This window comes from Cherax quadricarinatus, chromosome 9, assembly GCF_038502225.1.
Source record: "Cherax quadricarinatus isolate ZL_2023a chromosome 9, ASM3850222v1, whole genome shotgun sequence".
NCBI lineage: Eukaryota > Metazoa > Arthropoda > Malacostraca > Decapoda > Parastacidae > Cherax > Cherax quadricarinatus.
The window spans coordinates 19,676,673-19,695,791 of NC_091300.1; the positions used below are offsets into that span (position 1 = coordinate 19,676,673).

The window sequence follows — 19,119 nt, forward strand, 5'->3', positions numbered from 1 at the left end:
ACAGCATAACACTTGCCTTTATTGGCGATTCTTCTTAGTGTATGGAAGACTGGAGGAGGAGAGAGATTGGATTATTTACAGTTTGGAAGGGGAATCCCCTTCCATCAACACCTCAGGTACCAATTGCTTTTCTGGGGTTCTCTTTTTTTTTCTTAATGCCACTAGGACCAGCTTGAGTCACTGGAGTCCTGTCTCGCAAAATAACTGTCCAGAGAGCTCTGTTTCTGGCGTCTCTTTAACACTTCCCTGAAATGGGCCAAGATTTTGTCACTGTACATGTTGCCAACATGGCTTGCAACAGCCTTGTCAGGGTGATGTTTCTCCATAAATCTTTCCATCTTACCCCACATTTCAAAAATCTCCTTAATTTCTGAAGAAGGCAACTTCTTCCATCTCTCTTCCTCCTCCTCCTCCTCTGCAGCAAGATTCTGAGCTGCGATGTGTTGCTCTTCCTGTTGAAGCTCTTGCAGCTCCTCAGTGATGAGCTCTTTGTTGTGGTCTTCCACCAACTGTTCTACATCCCCCAAATTCACATCCAACCCCATGGAACTCCCCAGTGCCACAATAGATTTAACAACTGACATAGGCTCATCAGGGTCAGCCCCAAACCCTTCAAAATCCCTCTTGTGGACACAATCTGGCCACAATTTTCTCCAAGCAGAGTTCAAAGTCCTGGTAGTCACTCCCTCCCAAGCCTTACCTATAAGGCTTATGCAATGGAGGATGCTGAAGCATTCTCTCCAAAAATCTCTTAGGGTCAAGTGAGTGTCTGAGGTCACATTCAAGCACCTTTGAAACATTGCTTTGGTGTAGAGTTTTTTAAAGTTTGCAATGACCTGCTGGTCCATGGGCTGGAGGAGAGGAGTGGTATTTGGGGGCAAGAACTTTACTGTGATGAACCCAAACTCCTTGAAAATTAGGTCATCCAAGTTTGGAGGATGAACAGGTGCATTGTCCATTACTAGGAGGCACTTGAGATCCAATTTCTTTTCCAGGAGGTAATTCTTCACACTAGGGCTGAACACTTCATTGAACCACTCGACGAAAATTTCCCTCGTGACCCATGCCTTACTATTAGATTTCCAAAACACACACAATTTACTCTTCATAACATTGTTTTTCCTGAACACTATGGGATTTTCATAATGGTACACTAGTAACGGCTTCACTCTGAAATCCCCACTAGCATTAGCACAGAACATGAGCGTCAGCCTGTCTTTCATAGGCTTGTGTCCTGGGAGTGCCTTTTTCTCCTGAGTAATGTAGGTCCTCTGACATTTTCTTCCAAAAGAGCCCTGTTTCGTCACAACTGAACACTTGTTCAGGTTTCAGTCCTTCAGCCTCTATGTACTACTTGAATTCATGCACATTTTTCAGCCGCTTTGTGGAATTCATGCACATTTTTCAGCCGCTTTGTGGTCCGAACTGGCAGCCTCACCATGCCTTACCACACTGTATGCCACTACACTTATTAAATCTCTCAAACCAACCTTTGCTGGCCTTAAATTCACTCGCATCACTAGTTGAAGGCAATTTCTTTACCAGATCGTCGTGCAACTGCCTAGCCTTTTCACAAATAATCGACGTCATAAGACTATCTCCTGCTAATTGTTTCTCGTTTATCCACACCAATAATAACTTCTCAACCTCTTGGAGTACTGGTGATCTCATTTTTGTCAGCATATTTACCCCCTTTGCAACAACAGCGTCCTTGATTTCCTTTTTCTTGGCCACGATGGAAGCTATGGTTGTATGGGATTTGTTATACATCCTGGCCAGTTTGGCCATACGTACGCCACTTTCATATTGTTCAATGTTTTTCCTAAATTCAATCGTATTTCTCACCACCTTTACCAAAGGCTTGGCACTAGGAGCTTTCTTTGGAGCCATGGTAGCCTATTTAGTAGTTGCAAGCACTAAAATGAATGGAATATTATAAAATACTGCATTTCGTATGAGCAAGTGAGGGGACCGTCGCTCACTGGTAAACAATGCCACACTGGCTGGGAAGGGAGGCTGGGGCGGCTCTGAGCGTGAGTACGTGTCCCGGACAAATGACTATTCGCGAGTCAATCTACGATTAGTGAACCAATGTTTTGATGAAAATATCGTTATGATTTCCGAAAATTACGACTATCGAGCCCTACAATTATCGAGGGACCACTGTACGTAATGACATGTATCTTATTCATTCTAGTGTATATATCATGTTTCTGTGTTGTTATTGTCATATTAGATGAATTGTGATAGATAAATAAGCCATAGAGTTGATATTAAGGAAATTATTGAAGTATTTTGTCATGCCTGGAATTCCACTGGAACAAATTTATTCCATTTCAGTTATATACTGGGGTCATAGTGGTACCATCCACCATGGGATCTTGATACAAAGAATTCTTCAACCTTGACCAACCTTTGGACAAAGATGTACTTCAACTAGTGGATGGTACCACTATGACCCTGCCAACTCCTGCTTTGCCTCACCTGACTACAATACATAAGCCACGTCTACAGCCCTATGCTGTACTTTCTACAAGATTGATGGACTGAACACATCAACTCCAGGCTGAGGGACTGATTACCTCAAACTCCTCCTCCTCTCCTTACACCCTTCTGATTTGTATTGGAATTTTTACAGCTAGAAAATATTGTGCCAGTTAAAGGGAACTGTATGTAGCCAGAAATCAAATCTAATCTTTAATGTTACAAATAAAAGTTATATAAACATCTCAATGCCTGCGTATTAGTAGCCTGTTAAGATTTCTTCGAATTTTTAACCCGGAGGGTTAGCCACCCAAAACAGCCCAAGAAAGTCATTGCATCACTGAAGACTGTTTTATTTCTACTGGGGTTCTTGAAGCTTGTTCCCCAGCATGCGACCCACACAGGGACAGCAGGTATAAAGGAAACATGCCCAACATTTCTGCCTATGCCAGGGATTGAACCACAGACATTCAGTGAGTGAAGCAAGAGTACTGCCAACCAAGCCACAGGACACCACGAGTATCTTTCTGGGAAATCACATTTTTTCATCTTTCTCGAGTTATCCTGACTTAACCCGCTGGGTTCAATAAGACAGGTAAAAATTGTGTATTATACCTTGGAAAAGGTTGGACTTCGAAATGTGCCAAGTAGGAAAACAGCTCTCAACCTGTACATTAAACTGTAAAAAGCTAAAGACCAAAGGCATTCTTTGGATCAATAACCTCTGAGCACTAATAACTCGCAGTAACCCAAGAAACAAGAGCAAGATAGGGTTTTCTTCCATTGGTGTCCTTTTGTTTGCCGTCACAATACAATGTGTTAAATATAAATTAACCTGACCAATGACACTGTATGATCTCCAAGAGTTCAGTACTTCCCCGTATAGAGTAAAAAAAAAATATATGCTTGCTATTTACCAACACAGGTTCAGTTTCCAGGTAGGGCAAGACCCATGGGCAAGTCTCCTTACACTTTCTGTCCATGTTCACCTAACAGTAAATAGGCACTTGGGTGTTAGGTGCTGTGGATGGCTTCCTGGGGAAGAGGACCAATAGACAAGCTTTATTCAGGAAATCTTTTTTTTTTTTGTATATTTAGTATATACGTATTTATACAACGGTTCTGAAGGCACATGACTTATGAATACATTAGTGAACCGTTTGGATTATAATAAAGAATTTAACCAAAACCCAATTAAATCAATATGTAATTTTCATTGTATTCTAGATGCAGTGATCATACAGAGCCTGGGGAGTGGAAGGCATAACCCACAAGTGTAGTATTATGAAGGTCAGGAAGACTGGAAATAGTCGATCCAAGGAGGATGGGACCATTTCCTTGGATCAAGAGCCCCCTCACCGGAAGTCACCTAGAGGGGTATTTATTTCCACTGGGATTAACATCAATAAGCCACAGAACTTGGTCTACTGTGACTATTAACCCACGTCTATCCTAGGGTTAATATTTCCCAGTCGTCTTCGTTGTGAGGCTGAGTTATTACTCTTGCTAAGATAATTATGTAATCTAACAAATCTATAATTAGCCTAATACCTGCTGCCACCGGTCACGTAGCTCACTGGTCACGGATACAAGTTATTTCCATGTACTATATGTGAAATGTACCTAAAGTAACCTATGTACGAAGATAAATAAAAAAAAAAAAACAGCCGGCAATCACAGGTTGGGTTTCCTATGACGACATCACAAGTGATGGCTGAAATTATCTTTCACCCTCCACATGTCCGTGGAGGTCGGCCCCTTGTCCATATGATACTTACGCTGAGCCTTGAAGGCATTTAATGTAGAGAGAGCGGTCCTGGCCAACATTGTGGATATTAAAAAGTACTTCTGCAGGAGTGTGATGGGAGGTGTGTGACGGTCCCGCTGCTGCTGCACTCTGCCGCACCCTCCACGCACCTCTAACTCTCTACATCAATATCACTTCAATATATTATTAATTATTTTGTTTACACCTGATAAAACTTACTTCACTATTATATTCATCAATTTTATGTATTCAAATTTATAGAAAATCTAAGAGAGTGATGCTTTTGCTCCATAAATACGGCAATCGGAGGGCATTCATTTGCAAACAAATAATTATTAAATTCATGAAGAGATACGAAATAATTTGCATAATATTAATTTGATCTGTAAATAAATAAAATATGGGATGTGGCTAACAAAATAAGTAATATCCTTTTATTAAACACTTTCCTTTACAAATATGGACATTTTATTGATGCAAAGGCAGAAAGAGGATTTGTAAGAATATTAGAGAAATTATAACTACGATAGAATGTAAATATTATTTTATATGATCATTAGTAATGAGTTTTGTTGCAAGAGTTTGAGGATCTCGCTTGATGCTCCTTGAGGCGGGACGGGAGGGTCTGGGACCTGGGTGTCGTCCGCTTTGTTTACTTCAGTTTGTGTAGAGACGGTGTGAGGGGGGGATGTGTGCGCCTCCAGTCATGCTGTGAGATGTGAGTGCCTGGTGAGATTGTTTGCAAAGCTTGATGATGCTCACTTTGGTGTGTCATTGGTGAAGGATGAGGAAGTGGGCATCGTCATGAGTGTTTTTAGTGAATTCCACAAGGCGTGGCGTGCCAGGTTCCCCGGGAATGATCTGCCGGCGGCATGGGAGGAGGATGTTCGTGCAAACTTAGCCAAGCATCGCTCACGAGTCGCCGTGTTAAAGGAAGAGCTGGAGAAGGAACAGTTTTATGTCGAGTACTTAGAGTGCCTCTTAAATGATGTTCAGTGTCAGCAGATGCAGAAGGGCGAGTCTCATGAGGACTTTGAGAGGGAAATAGTTCACGAAGAAGAGAGAGGCCAAGGGGAGGGTAGTGAAGGGGCGGCTCCAGGGTGCTCAGGTGGGGTGGATTCTGCTGTTACTCAAGCTATCAACACCATGATGGTGCAGCGACGCCATCACCCCATGCAGGCATCTTCTGTCGAGGAATTGGTATCTCCAGAGGAAAGGTCGAATGAGGAAGAACAAACTCCCTTTAAAATGGAGGGGGCGAGGTCAGCACCACTTTCAGAAGAAGAGGATGGTCCCCTGGCACCTATCACGCCTCTGGCCGCCCCTCCGCCTGCGGGGGGCAGCTCTGTTAGGGATCTAGCACGTCGCTTCACAACCTCGTCAGGTAGCTCCAGTGTGACGGGACGTCCACCAGCCTACAACCGCTCAACTTCAGTACCCGTTACCACTTCCAGTGTCCTACCGGGAAAGGAGTCCCAGTTTGTCACTGTGATATCTGTCAACGGCGCTGGGCAGGGGGAGGACGCCCGCGGACGGAAGGTGCCGCCGGCCCCTCCGCCGAAGACCTTCCGGCGATCTTCCGGTGCAGACGGTGAAATTGAAGCTAAAGGCGCCACAACGCCCTCGTCCCCGGGGTCCTCACGCCCACCCCATGCTATCCCACGCTCTCCCCAGCGCCCCCGTCACCCATCTCCCACCAGGGACATTCAGTCTTCTGCCCCGGCGAAGGCACCCTTGCAAAAAACCCTCTCTGCCTCTAGTGACGGGCGCCCCTCCACTAGGGATCAACACAGGTCTCCCCAGTGCGGTCGGGACCTACAGAAGTCTCCCACCAACCCAAAGGAGCTACAGAAGTCTCCATCAAGCGCCTCCTCCACAGGCAGCTTGGGCAAAAAGTGCGTCTCCAAGTCCTCATCAAGCGCGTCCTCTTGTGGGGGTAGTGGAGGCGCTCCCCCTCGCCTCATTGGCCTTAGCAAGACGTCGTCATTGTCGTCCTCGAGGTGTGGCGAGGATGAGGACGAGGTAGGCGGAGGCTCGGCCTCGGGGGCTTCACTCGAGAATCTAACAGATGACGAGCCGCTATACGACACAGTTGCTCCTGACGAGGACGACGACACGGGCGAGTACGTGTTGCTCTCGGACAAGAGCTCAGAATACAACGGCACGGACACCCTCAAGTCAGCAGCGTCAGGAGCGTCGAGCGAGGGCGGTCTCAGTAAGGGCGGTGGGGCTTCGTCAGGAGCCACGCCCTCAGGAGGTTCACCTGCACCTGACCACCCACCGGACTCGCCCAAGTACTCCAACTACGTCAACATAGACTTCTTCCTCAAGAAGTAAGTGTTAGCGTGAGGTCTCTCGGGGGGCTTCACTCATGTTGAACACCTATCCACATTTTACTATGTAGATAGATGTTCAACATATAATGCATACTTAATCACAAAACACATCTGTGTACTTTAAATATACCCCTCAAACCCCGAGTATTTTATACTGAATCATCTTTGTACCAAGAATGTATCCTTTAAACTCTGAGTACCATATTACTTTAAAAATAAGCATGGGGCGATTCAAAAATTTTTTGCCAATACCAGTAACCTGCGTTCCCATGCCCAGCCCTGTGTGAACTGAACAGAGTACGCATCCCTCTATCCACTAGAGTAGACCATCCTGAACAAGACAAGCCATCAGGGGCTATGCTCTCAAGGGGAGGTTCCTTGATGCTGGTGAGGGGCTCTTGATCTAGGAAATTAGATCTGTTACTGTTCCCTGAATTAAACATGAATGCCTTTCATCCCGCCACAGGCACTGCATAATCACTTCGGGTTTAGCCCCCCCCCCCGATGGAATCACCCTGCAAGCCTGGAGAGATAGCACCTACATTGGCTGATACCTATCTCCAACACAGCAAGAAGGAAGGAGAGGCAGCTGCCAGCTTCAGAGAGTCCCAAAAGTCTAGAAATTATGGGGAACTTGCCCACCATATGTTTGAGGCAGCGCTGTATGACCATTATCGGTGTAGCACTTTCTTTGATTATTATAATAATATATGTTTGAGAAAGATACACGATAATATACACTTGGAAAATCCTAGAGGAATTAGTACCAAATTTGCACACGAAAATCACTCCTTACGAAAGCATACGGCTTGCCAGGAGACGCATCATTCCTCCATATAGCCCTTGTGGCTTAGCGCTTCTTTTTGATTATAATAATCATTCCCCCAGTGAAAAGCAGGAGTGCCAAGAGTACACTAAGAGAACAATAAGTGTCAGGGACCCCAAGACTGTTCAACGGCCTCCCAACATACATAAGGGGGATTACCAATAGACCCTTGGCTGTCTTCAAGAAGGTGCTGGACAGGCACCTAAAGTCAGTACCTAATCAGCCGGGCTATGGTTCTTACGCCGGTTTGCGTGCGGCCAGCAGTAGCATCCTGGTTGATCAGTCCCTGATCCACCACGAAGCCTGGTCTCAGACCGGACCGCGGGGGCGTTGACCCCTGAAACTCTCCGGGTATAATCTGAGAGACCCTTGGTCCATAGGGTCTCTCAGAAAAAGATTCATTAGAACAACTAGGGATCCCAAGGCAGGTAGTTTTTTATTCCAGCGACTCTATGTTGCACTTCAGAGGGGTAATGCCTGTTGTGTAATAGGTACCTGCCCCAGCTCTGAGAAGCTGCATAAGATTTTTTAACAAACGCGTAGCAATATGTACTTGTATCCCTCAAACCTGGTGTATTGTATATGCCATCTCTGTACCATCAATGTATATTTAAAGCTTGTGTACCATATTACTTAATAAAATATACATATTGAAAAAAATAAAGGCTGGGTCTTAGGGAAAGCGAAATGCATGTAATCAAACAGCTTCAAGAAAAAATCCAAATATTCTATTGTGTATAACCCTTGTGGCTTAGCGCTTCTTTTTGATTATAATAATAATCTCCAAGGCCAAAGCTCCTCAAGGGAGGTTCCTTGATATGGTGAAGGGCTCTTGATCTAGGGAATTGGATCTATGCTCCAGTTCCCTGAATTGAGCCTGAATGCCTTCCATCCCCCCCACATGCGCTGTATAATCCTGTGGGTGTAGCGCTCCCCCATGATTACAATTATAATTCAAGGCCAAGCAAGGGTTCCCGCAATTTGCACTAGAGGCGGACCCTATATGTATGCGTGAAGAATGCTTATCCATATACCTACACGTTTTTTGTATTTTTGCACATACCGTGCCAAATCGCCGAGTTTGGCCTATTTGGCAAGGGTGTTCTTTGCTGAATGAAAATGAAAACTGTTTTTGCCATAAATCAGCGGAAATCAGTCTGAACTTAAAGGAAAAATGTCTGATTTGAAACTTAAATAAATTTAAATTGACCTATGCTATACATAGCAGAATTTAGCTAAAAAAAAAGTGTGCAGCATAATCGCAAACAGATCTTAATGCAGAGCAAGGCACATGGGGATGGAAATCTTAAGCTCAAGATCTTTCACACTTGCATCGTCAGGAGCTATGCAGTGTTGTAAGCCTAGCAACAGATAGGAGGGAAAAATTCTCTCAGAGGCAAATTAGGAGGAGCATGCCAGCGTCGACCCATATACCACTGTAGGGCCGCCAGCTAGTCGACCACACCTTCCCTTTTCCTCACCGCCACGTTTGGGATAAGATGAGAACCCTTTGAGGTTTACAGAAAGCATGTTACATAATGTGGAAATGTGATAGCCCAAAACCGCATCTAATCACTATCAAATGATCCAGTGCCATATGAAATCAAGTTACCTAGGTGGTTAATACACCCACACACACACTAAGTTTTATGTAACTTTGCATTAGTATACAAATCAGATGTGCTTGTCACCGTATACTATCATACTTCCAGACAATACCAGAACACAAGATTCCTACACGTTTACCTTCTGTCATATTCACCTATCCGGCTCCAAACAAAGGCTTGTTAACACATCCTAAGTATTATAATAGTAACTGTTCATAGATATGCTAAGAAACTTGAATGTCTAATGTCATTAGGAATGCCTTGCGGTATCCTAGGCAACTCCCACATGCTGCTATGTATAACAGTCACCATCACCTATATGTAGTTATGCGTGATCATTAGTTATAACGTCTGGATCTTCTATCACTCAGATCCCAGTTACGTTAAGTTGCTAAGTTTAACTTTATTGAGTTACCTTGGGTAACTCACACACATGTTGCTATGAATAACAGTGGCAATGATTAGCACTAGGACCCCAGAATTGAAAGTTACGACACGTGTGCAACATCTGGAAATCTTTATTGTAGACGTTTCGCCATCCAGTGGCTTTATCAATACAGATTCTAGGATATATTCAGAAGACAGTAGAACTACAAAAGATGAGGTACTCAGTCCCTCAGCCTTGGAGTCAGTGTTTACAGCATCGTGGTGGTGGAGAATCTGGAGCAAAGGCAAGAAGATTGGCGGTTATGTAGGCGTCAGTTGGTAGCGACGTGTAGCAGACGAGGGCATAGTCACTGGTAGGCGGGATTCCCCCGTGGAAGTAGGTCCTACCCAAAAGGATGGGTTAGTTGTAGTAGCCGTGAAGGTGGTCTTGTAGATGCCCTCTGAACCAAGATTCCAAGTGTCACCCCGCCAGTCTCCTTGCCTTTGCTCCAGATTCTCCACCACCACGATACTGTGAACACTGACTCCAAGGCTTAGGGACTGATTACCTCATCTTTTGTATATAGTTCTACTGTCTTCTAATTATCCCCTAGAATTTGTATTCATAAAGCCACTGGATGGCGAAACGTTTACAACAAAGATTTCCAGATGTTGCACATGTGTCTTAACTTTCATATTGTCGGTATTTTATACCTTCTTGCACGACCCCAGAATTATTATTATGGGGAGCACTGAACCCGTAAGGATTATACAGCGCTTGTAAGGGAAGACGGAAGTCATTCAGGATTAATTCAGAGAATTCCCTAGATCAAGAGCCCCTCGCCAGCATCAAGGAACCTTGTTAAAAAGACGCATGTCTAAGGGAGACCTTTCTTAATACGAAATTTCACCTAAAATTCACTTTAATGATTAAAATATTCTTGGCTGGTGGTGGTCGGTTGAAATCCTACCTTAATATGTCTGACTGAAAAAAAAGAAAAAACTGTTTTTGATAAGACAACACTTAGTTAAAGCCAAAAATGGGAAAACTGCCAATAGGAAAAGTGTGGTAGACGAGTTTGCGTGACTAAGGAAAACCTATTTGAATTTACGACATTAGGAAATAGGAAATTCATCATGTTGCCCCCCCTCAAAAAATGGAAAATTAAAAAAAAAAAAAAGTTTGAGGAGGAATCTGAGCAAAATCTCACTTGGAAAATCCTGGAAGGAATGGTCCCAAATCTGCACACACAAATCACTCCCTACGAAAGTGAAAGACTGGGCAGGCGATGCAAAATGCCCCCAATAAAAAGTAGGGGCGCCATTGGTACACTAAGGGAAAACACCATAAGTGTCCGGGGCCCAAGACTGTTCAACAGCCTTCCATCAAGCATTAGGGGAATTGCCAATGAACCCCTAGCTGCCTTCAAGAGAGAGCTGGACAGATACCTAAAGTCAGTGCCGGATCAGCCGGGCTGTGGCTCGTACGTTGGACTGCGTGCGGCCAGCAGTAACAGCCTAGTTGATCAGGCCCTGATCCATCGGGAGGCCTGGTCATGGACCGGGCCGCGGGGGCGTTGATCCCCGGAGTAGCCTCCAGGTAACCCGAGTCTAAAACTATTATTATTTTATGTTCTCTGAGAATCAGGATGATTGGTTCATAATTGGTTCCTATAAATGTTGCCCAAGGCAAATAATTATTTGCCTTGGAGGCAACTCAACTAAACAATCCCCTCCCCCCCTTCCCTGTTGCCTGGTCACACAAAGAAATAAATTAGACAAATTGTAGAAAGATAAGATTTATGCACATTTTTTTCTGTATGCCCCTTGTGGGTTTAGCGCTTAGTTTTGATTTTTTAAAAAAAATACGTATTACTACAGGCTTTTGTTGCATGACCCTTGTCGGTTTAGCGCTTTATTTGATTATAATAATACAGACTTTTTACCATTTTTTTTAAACTTTTACGGAGGACTGGTGCCAGCTGTAATAATGACCCTCGTACAGTCAGTAGGCTTCAAGCATAATAAACCAATCAAGCAAAGAAGTTTGTAGTACAAATTCTGCAAATAAAACAGGTGGATGCAGTACGTGGTGATGGCTGGCAGTGGACCAGCAGAGGTGACGTACAGTTGGTTCCCACCACCCATCTCAACCCTGCTGCTGGCATTTGGTGTTTGAGTCACCAGCACCTGCATGAACCCCGTACCTCTCACCAGTTCACTTACCCCAGTACAATACATCACCACTATACATTGCCAGCATAATGCCCCATACACATGGCAGGATGATTGTCTCCATTATACAGTGACTCTCTCTGACTGACGACTCTGTGAATGTCTCCGCCATACATATGACTCACTCCACAACTGAATGTCACGAGATGGATAAAAAGCGCTTTAAGTTTGCGGAGAATAGTTAAATCAAAAGCGAAAACCTTATCTGGAAACTTGATTTTTATTAAGGGTTTATTATCATGGAGAGATGACTGAGAAATGATTTTGTGGAAGTGAATACAGTATTGTATGTGCTCCCTTTAGCGGAGGGATGGGAAGATTCCTTGATGATGAAATTAATGCTACTCTCCCCTTTCTCTGAACAAATTAACCTCTGTTCACCAGGTCCTGTATAATTCTTAACGGGTTTATCGCCTCCCCATTAACATAATAGTGAATGTGCTTTGGGTCTGAGATGACGAGTTTGGTGTAGGGTAGTACTTGTATAATTTAGAGGTAATTTGTAGACTTGTAAATAAAATCCAGACCCCGTTATGCACCAAACGCCGAGTGAGATTCCAACCCGTGTGAGGTGGACAAGTTTGCTTGTAGCTGCCACTGTTTAATAGTTCCTTCAAAATATAGGTTGCTGGGAGACCTGCAGTAAGCCTCCTGGCGACTGATTTGTTTCTGTGGTGGTTACCTGGAGGTTATTCCGGGGATCAACGCCCCCGCGGCCCGGTCCATGACCAGGCCTCCCGATGGATCAGGGCCTGATCAACTAGGCTGTTACTGCTGGCCGCACGCAGTCCAACGTACGAGCCACAGCCCGGCTGATCCGGCACTGACTTTAGGTATCTGTCCAGCTTTCTCTTGAAGGCAGCCAGGGGTTTATTGGCAATTCCCCTAATGCTTGATGGGAGGCTGTTGAACAGTTTTGGGCCCCGGACACTTATGGTGTTTTCTCTTAGTGTACCAATGGCGCCCCTACTTTTTATTGGGGGCATTTTGCATCGCCTGCCCAGTCTTTTACTTTCGTAGGGAGTGATTTCTGTGTGCAGATTTGGCACCATTCCTTCCAAGATTTTCCAAGTGTAGATTATGATATATCTCTCCCTCCTGCGTTCCAACGAGTACAAGTCAAGTGCTTCCAAGCGTTCCAAGTAGTTAAGGTGCTTGACAGAACTTATACGTGCAGTAAAGGATCTCTGTACACTCTCTAGATCTGCGATTTCACCTGCTTTGAATGGAGATGTTAATGTACAGCAGTATTCCAGCCTAGAGAGAACAAGTGATTTGAAAAGGATCATCATGGGCTTGGCATCTCTCGTTTTGAAAGTTCTCATTATCCATCCTATCATTTTCTTTGCACGTGCGATCGTGGCACTGTTGTGATCCTTGAAAGTGAGATCCTCAGACATTACTACTCCCAGGTCCCTTACATTATTTTTCCGCTCTATTGTATGGCCGGAGTCAGTAGTATACTCTGTTCTAGTTATTATCTCCTCCAGTTTTCCATAACGGAGTAGTTGGAATTTGTCCTCATTGAACATCATATTGTTTACCGTTGGCCATTGGAAAACTTTGTTTATATCTTCTTGGAGGTTAACCGCGTCCTTAGCAGATGACAGCCTCATGCAGATCCTAGTATCATCCGCAAAGGATGATACGGTGCTGTGGTGTATATCTCTGTTTATGTCTGATATGAGGATAAGGAATAAGATGGGGGCGAGTACTGTGCCTTGTGGAACAGAGCTCTTCACTATGGCAGCCTCCGATTTAACTCTGTTGACCACTACTCTTTGTGTTCGATTTGTTAGGAAGTTGAAGATCCATCTCCCCACTTTCCCAGTTATTCCTTTAGCACGTATTTTATGGGCTATTACGCCATGATCGCATTTGTCAAATGCTTTTGCAAAGTCTGTGTATATTACATCTGCATTCTGATTTTCTTCCAGTGCATCCAAGGCCATGTCATAGTGATCCAGTAGTTGTGAGAGGCAGGAGCGACCTGCCCTGAACCCATGTTGCCCTGGATTGTGCAGATTTTGGGAATCCAGGTGATTTGCAATCCTGCTTCTTAGCACTCTTTCAAAGATTTTTATGATGTGGGACGTCAGAGCTATTGGTCTATAGTTCTTAGCTAATGCTTTGCTGCCACCTTTATGGAGTGGGACTATATCCGTTGTTTTAAGTGACTGGAATTTCACCCATGTCCAAGCTCCTCCTCCATAGTGTACTTAGGGCATGCGAGAGGGGTTTCTTGCAGTTCTTAATGAAAACAGAGTTCCACGAGTCTGGGCCCGGGGCTGAGTGCATAGGCATGTTGTCAATGGCTTTTTCGAAATCTATCGGAGTTAGGGTAATGTTGGAAATCTGGCATACATTTATGGAGTTTTGAGGCTCATTCATGAAGAAATCGTTTGGGTCGTCGATCCTCAGACCGATTAGTGGTTCACTAAACACAGAGTCGTACTGGGATTTCAATATTTCACTCATTTCCTTGTTGTCATCTGTGTAAGTCCCATCCTGTCTGAGTAAGGGCCCGATACTAGATGTGGTATTTGCCTTGTTTTTGGCATATGAAAAGAAATATTTTGAATTTCTTTCAATTTCACTAATAGCTTTAAGCTCCTCCTGCCTCTCCTGGTTCCTGTAAGAGTCATTTAGCTTAAGTTCGATAGTTTCCACTTCCCTGGTCAGCGCCTCCTTTCGTGTATCAGATATTCTAGCACTCCTGAGGAGCTCAGTGACTCTTCGTCGTCTTCTGTAGAGGGAGCGTCTTTTTCTCTCCAGTTTACTCCTGCTCTTCTTCTTTCTTAGGGGAATATGCCTAGAACATGCTTCGGCTACCAGGAAGTTGATCCTTTCAAGGCACTGGTTTGGATCCATGTCATTTAAGACATCTTCCCAACATGTTTCGTTTAGGACATGGTTTACCTGGTCCCAGTTGATGTTCTTGTTGTTGAAATTGTATTTTGTGAAGACACCTTCACAGGTACATGCATTCTGCTGTTCAGGACCCCTATGCATGTACATCTGGACTTCGATTAGATTGTGATCGGAATTAGTTGTTTTTGATATTCTTATGTCTCTTATCAGGTCCTCATTATTTGTGAAGATAAGGTCAAGTGTGTTTTCTAGTCTTGTTGGCTCCACTATCTGCTGGCTTAAGGTGTGTTTTTCGCAGAGACTTGGTAGCTCATGTGTGTGTGACCTTTCATCTGCGCTACCTCCGGGGATTGTTTCAGCTATAACATTATTTGCTACATTCTTCCATTTTGTATGCCTTAGGTTGAAATCACCAAGCAGTAAGATGTTTGGGGATGGACCTGCAAGGTTTTCCAAACAGTAATCGATTTTCAGTAGCTGTTCCTTGAACTGTTGTGAGGTTGCATCTGGTGGCTTGTATACAACCACAATGACTAGGTTTTGGTTCTCGATCTTTACTGATAGAACTTCAACTACCTCATTTGTGGTGTTCAGCAACTCCGTGCAGATAAGGGACTCTTTGACATACAGGCCAACCCCCCCTTGTTGCCTGTTTTTTCTGTCACATCTAAAAAGGTTGTAACCACTTATCCATATTTCACTGTCAAAGTGATCTTTTGTGTGAGTCTCTGTGAAGGCTGCAAACATTGCATTAGACTCCACTAGAAGTCCACTGATAAAAGGTATTTTGTTGTTGGTGGATGGCTTAAGGCCCTGTATATTAGCAAATATGAACGAGGTTGTATTCTGTGTTTGTTGGGGGGATTTTGTTATTGGCATCAGTAGTTGTAATTCTGGAGGGCCATGGGTGGCCACTGGCTGCACCTCCAGTCCAACAAGGCTCCAAGGTGGTGGACTATTTTTGTTATTTCCTTCCATTTTCTTTTTTCGTTTCCTGCCACTAAAAAATCACCTGGAGTTGGGTTGTCGTAGCTTCTATTGTTTGTCTTGTGGGGTCTGTGCCTCCTGGTTCCTTTTAGATGGTATGCAGGGCACTCGATGTTGTAACACTGCTTCTGGAGGACCGAGGAGTGGCACATTTTTGGGTGAAAGAAAGTACAGGAAGAAGAACGACACACTCCTTTAGACAGGAGGTCGCTACATTTTTTGGGATGGTCAAAGTTGCATGTCCCATTTTTTTTCCCTGTTATTCCATGCTTACAGATGCCCCAAGCATAATATTTGCACAAATTCACCTTTGGTTGAGAATTGTTGGGAGGTGTGTTGTCAATTTCTGCAGGTTCTGGGACTGCACTATAATCCTCAGTATCCAAGCCAGGGTCACCCCGTCCTGGATTCCATCTACTTTCCCCAGTAGAGGAAGAAGGAGGAGACTCCTCTCCAACATCTGTACTGTGGGCCACGGTCTTGTGCAATGATGGTTGTATATTTACTGTTTTTGTGGTGGTTTGGGTAGTGTCCCTAGGAGAGTCTGGGCTGGCAGTAAGGCTGGGGGCTGGGTCTGGGTCAGCAGTGGGGCTGGGGCTGGGTCAGCGGCTGGGCCTGAGCCAGCACCAGCACTGTGGGTATTAGTGCTATGACTGGGGGAGCCTGGGCCAGCACCAGCACTGTGGGTATTGGTGCTATGCCTGGGGGAGCCTGGGCCAGCACCAGCACTGTGGGTATTAGTGCTATGACTGGGGGATGGGTCTGGCTTAGCACCATGTGGGTGACTAGATAGTTTCGAGTCATCTGTTGTGGTATGGACATTCTGCATTTTTTTATACACTATCTCTTGCTCCCATGTTTTATATATTTTTGGTAGACTATCCAAGAAGTCATCCTTGTTTTCTTGATTATTTTTATCATTTATTACTCTCCTTAGTACCTTTCTGATACCTGCCCAAAGTTCTACATCTTTATTGCACAACCAGAAGCACCTTGCTAGTTCGAGGTCATTTTTTGAGGCTGTATTTAGTCTAGTACAAGAGATATGGTGTTTGGAAGAGCATAGGTTGCATGTGATTCTGGATTTCCTTCCAAGGATTTTTTTACATGTCCCACAGATATGCTGTGCTGACATCCTGTCTGTATCCTACTACACTGTATGCCATGGAAGAAAACTGATTTCCACTTTACCTTTCTCTTGCTGGTGCCAGTAATATGCAAGATGTATTTATACGATTAGTTGGTGATTAGTTGGTTGTGGTGTGGGTGATTGGCTGTGGTGTATTGCTGGTTGTGCTATGATTTGTTGGTTGCTGGCGTGGCTGGTTGTGCTATGGTTGTTGGTTGCTGGCATGACTGGTTGTGCTATGATTGTTGGTTGCTGGTGTGGCTGGTTGTGCTATGGTTGTTGGTTGCTGGCATGACTGGTTGTGCTATGGTTGTTGATTGCTGGCGTGGCTGGTTGTGCTATGGTTGTTGGTTGCTGGCGTGACTGGTTGTGCTATGGTTGTTGGTTGCTGGCGTGGCTGGTTGTGCTATGGTTGTTGGTTGCTGGCGTGGCTGGTTGTGCTATGGTTTGTTGGTTGCTGGCGTGACTGGTTGTGGTATGGTTTGTTGGTTGCTGGCGTGACTGGTTGTGCTATGGTTGTTGGTTGCTGGCGTGACTGGTTGTGCTATGGTTTGTTGGTTGCTGGCGTGGCTGGTTGTGCTATGGTTGTTGGTTGCTGGCGTGACTGGTTGTGCTATGGTTGTTGGTTGCTGGCGTGACTGGTTGTGCTATGGTTGTTGGTTGCTGGCGTGGCTGGTTGTGCTATGGTTGTTGGTTGCTGGCGTGGCTGGTTGTGCTATGGTTGTTGGTTGCTGGCGTGGCTGGTTGTGCTGTGGTTTGTTGGTTGCTGGCGTGGTTGGTTGTGCTATGGTTGTTGGTTGCTGGCGTGGTTGGTTGTGCTATGGTTGTCGGTTGCTGGCGTGACTGGTTGTGCTATGGTTTGTTGGTTGCTGGCGTGACTAGTTGTGCTATGGTTTGTTGGTTGCTAGCGTAGCTGGCTGTAGTGTGTTCATGACTGCTACTTGTTGAGGGCTCCGGTATCATCGCCCCCGGGTCACGGTCTCAGACGAAGAATCCTTTATGACTATCTGATCATTCATGCTGTTGGTGCAAGATGTACACAGTCCAGTTTAGACAAGACGCTTCTGCTGATCAAGAAGAAACTTGTGAGTTTCCCTCTTGAAGACAGGAAGGAGTCTGTTAGTAATCCCGCCTACATGTGAAGGGTGTACGAGAAATCCTCGACTCTCTTATTTGCATATCATATTGTAATGTTGCATCACTTTTTTTTAATTGGGGATGCCCTTCAAGGAAAGGGTGCCTTGATATCGATGAAGAGCTCTTGATCTAAGAAATTGGACCTGTCTTTTCCTTAGATCAAACCGGATTACCTCCCATGTATGAGCCCTACAGGTTTAGCTATTCGCCACGAATTTCAATTATCCAGGATTATTTACACTATATACCATGTCTTCGCTCTCGTAAGGAGGAGCATTTTCAGGTTGCAAATTTGGAATTAGTCCTTACTGTGTTTTGCATTTTTGCCTGAATTCCAGGTAATAAAATTTGAGGTATTTTGGGCGTTCCTAATATTTTGTGTTTGACACCTTCATTAATGTGAAATGTTGCATCTTGGTGACTGTGTCACCCTTGGTAACCCACTTACACTGTCCAGTGATTGATCTCTCAATCTTACGGCAGAATCTTTCCACATGTGTGGCGCCTCACTTGCTGATATTTCACTCAGAATGGCTGTATTGGATTTAATGTTTGTCGTGAATGCCAGGTGTTAGTAACACTGCCGGATTTAATATTTGGTTTTATTTTTTAAGCTTTCTGATATATGACCCCTCAAGGGAGGTTCCTTGATGCTGGTGAGGGGCTCTTGATCTAGGGAATTGAATCTGTGCTCCGGTTCCCTGAATTGAGCCTGAATACCTTCCATCCCCCGCCCCCACATGCGCTGTATAATCCTACGGGTTTAGTGCTCCCTCATAACGATACACGAGATTAAAATAGTTAATGTGTAGTGTGTTAGGTGCCAGCGTGGGACTTAGGTAAATTATCAAGTGGGTCCGACCGTGGAGCCTATTCACGTCATTTTCTTTGCTAAACGAGCCTCAAGTCTTATTTCTGTCCAGACTTTTATTTTCCAAAGTTAGAATGTTAGTTCACTGGTCATCAAAATTTCTCTCGAGCTCTCGTTTTGATACAAGACAGCTTCTCCATGAACCGTAATAGCTAGTAATATCCTGCCTGCGTGTCTCTTATTGTTTAATGCTTGAGTACAGTAACCTGATTGTTGAGGCGGTCATCAGGGAAGCCTGGCTGCAGGCAGAGCTGCCAGCGTAGAAACACACTAAACCAGTCAGGAGGCATGTGAGTTGACGTGTTCACACCAGCTTGCTGAATCCCTCTTGGAGTCTTCAGGTTGTTACCCGTCTAGGTAGGGCGACTTGATGCTAGTAAAGAGCTCTTGATCCAAGGAATTAGAAATACCCTTCCTTTCATGTCAAATCTGATTATATCCCATTTCCCATTTCCCTTGCGAATTTAGCGCTTCCTTGTAAATATAGAAATAAATCAGGTTG

The 19,119-nt window shown here is 44.6% G+C and overlaps 2 protein-coding genes across 2 annotated transcripts in view; one reads left to right on the top strand and one right to left on the bottom strand.

Annotated features, from left to right (window-relative positions):
• COX7B (Cytochrome c oxidase subunit 7B) overlaps positions 1-4,422 on the bottom strand; it is a 35,889-nt gene extending 31,467 nt beyond the window's left edge. Inside the window, exon 1 of the mRNA XM_053772781.2 lies at positions 4,263-4,422. Coding sequence (XP_053628756.1) covers positions 4,263-4,311 — 49 coding nt within the window. The 5' untranslated portion in view covers positions 4,312-4,422. The remainder of the gene's footprint in view (positions 1-4,262) is intronic.
• Positions 4,423-4,924: 502 nt separating this feature from the next.
• The window catches only part of LOC128686106 (active breakpoint cluster region-related protein-like), a 457,973-nt gene continuing 443,778 nt past the window's right edge, over positions 4,925-19,119 (top strand). Inside the window, exon 1 of the mRNA XM_070083285.1 lies at positions 4,925-6,585. Coding sequence (XP_069939386.1) covers positions 5,057-6,585 — 1,529 coding nt within the window. The 5' untranslated portion in view covers positions 4,925-5,056. The remainder of the gene's footprint in view (positions 6,586-19,119) is intronic.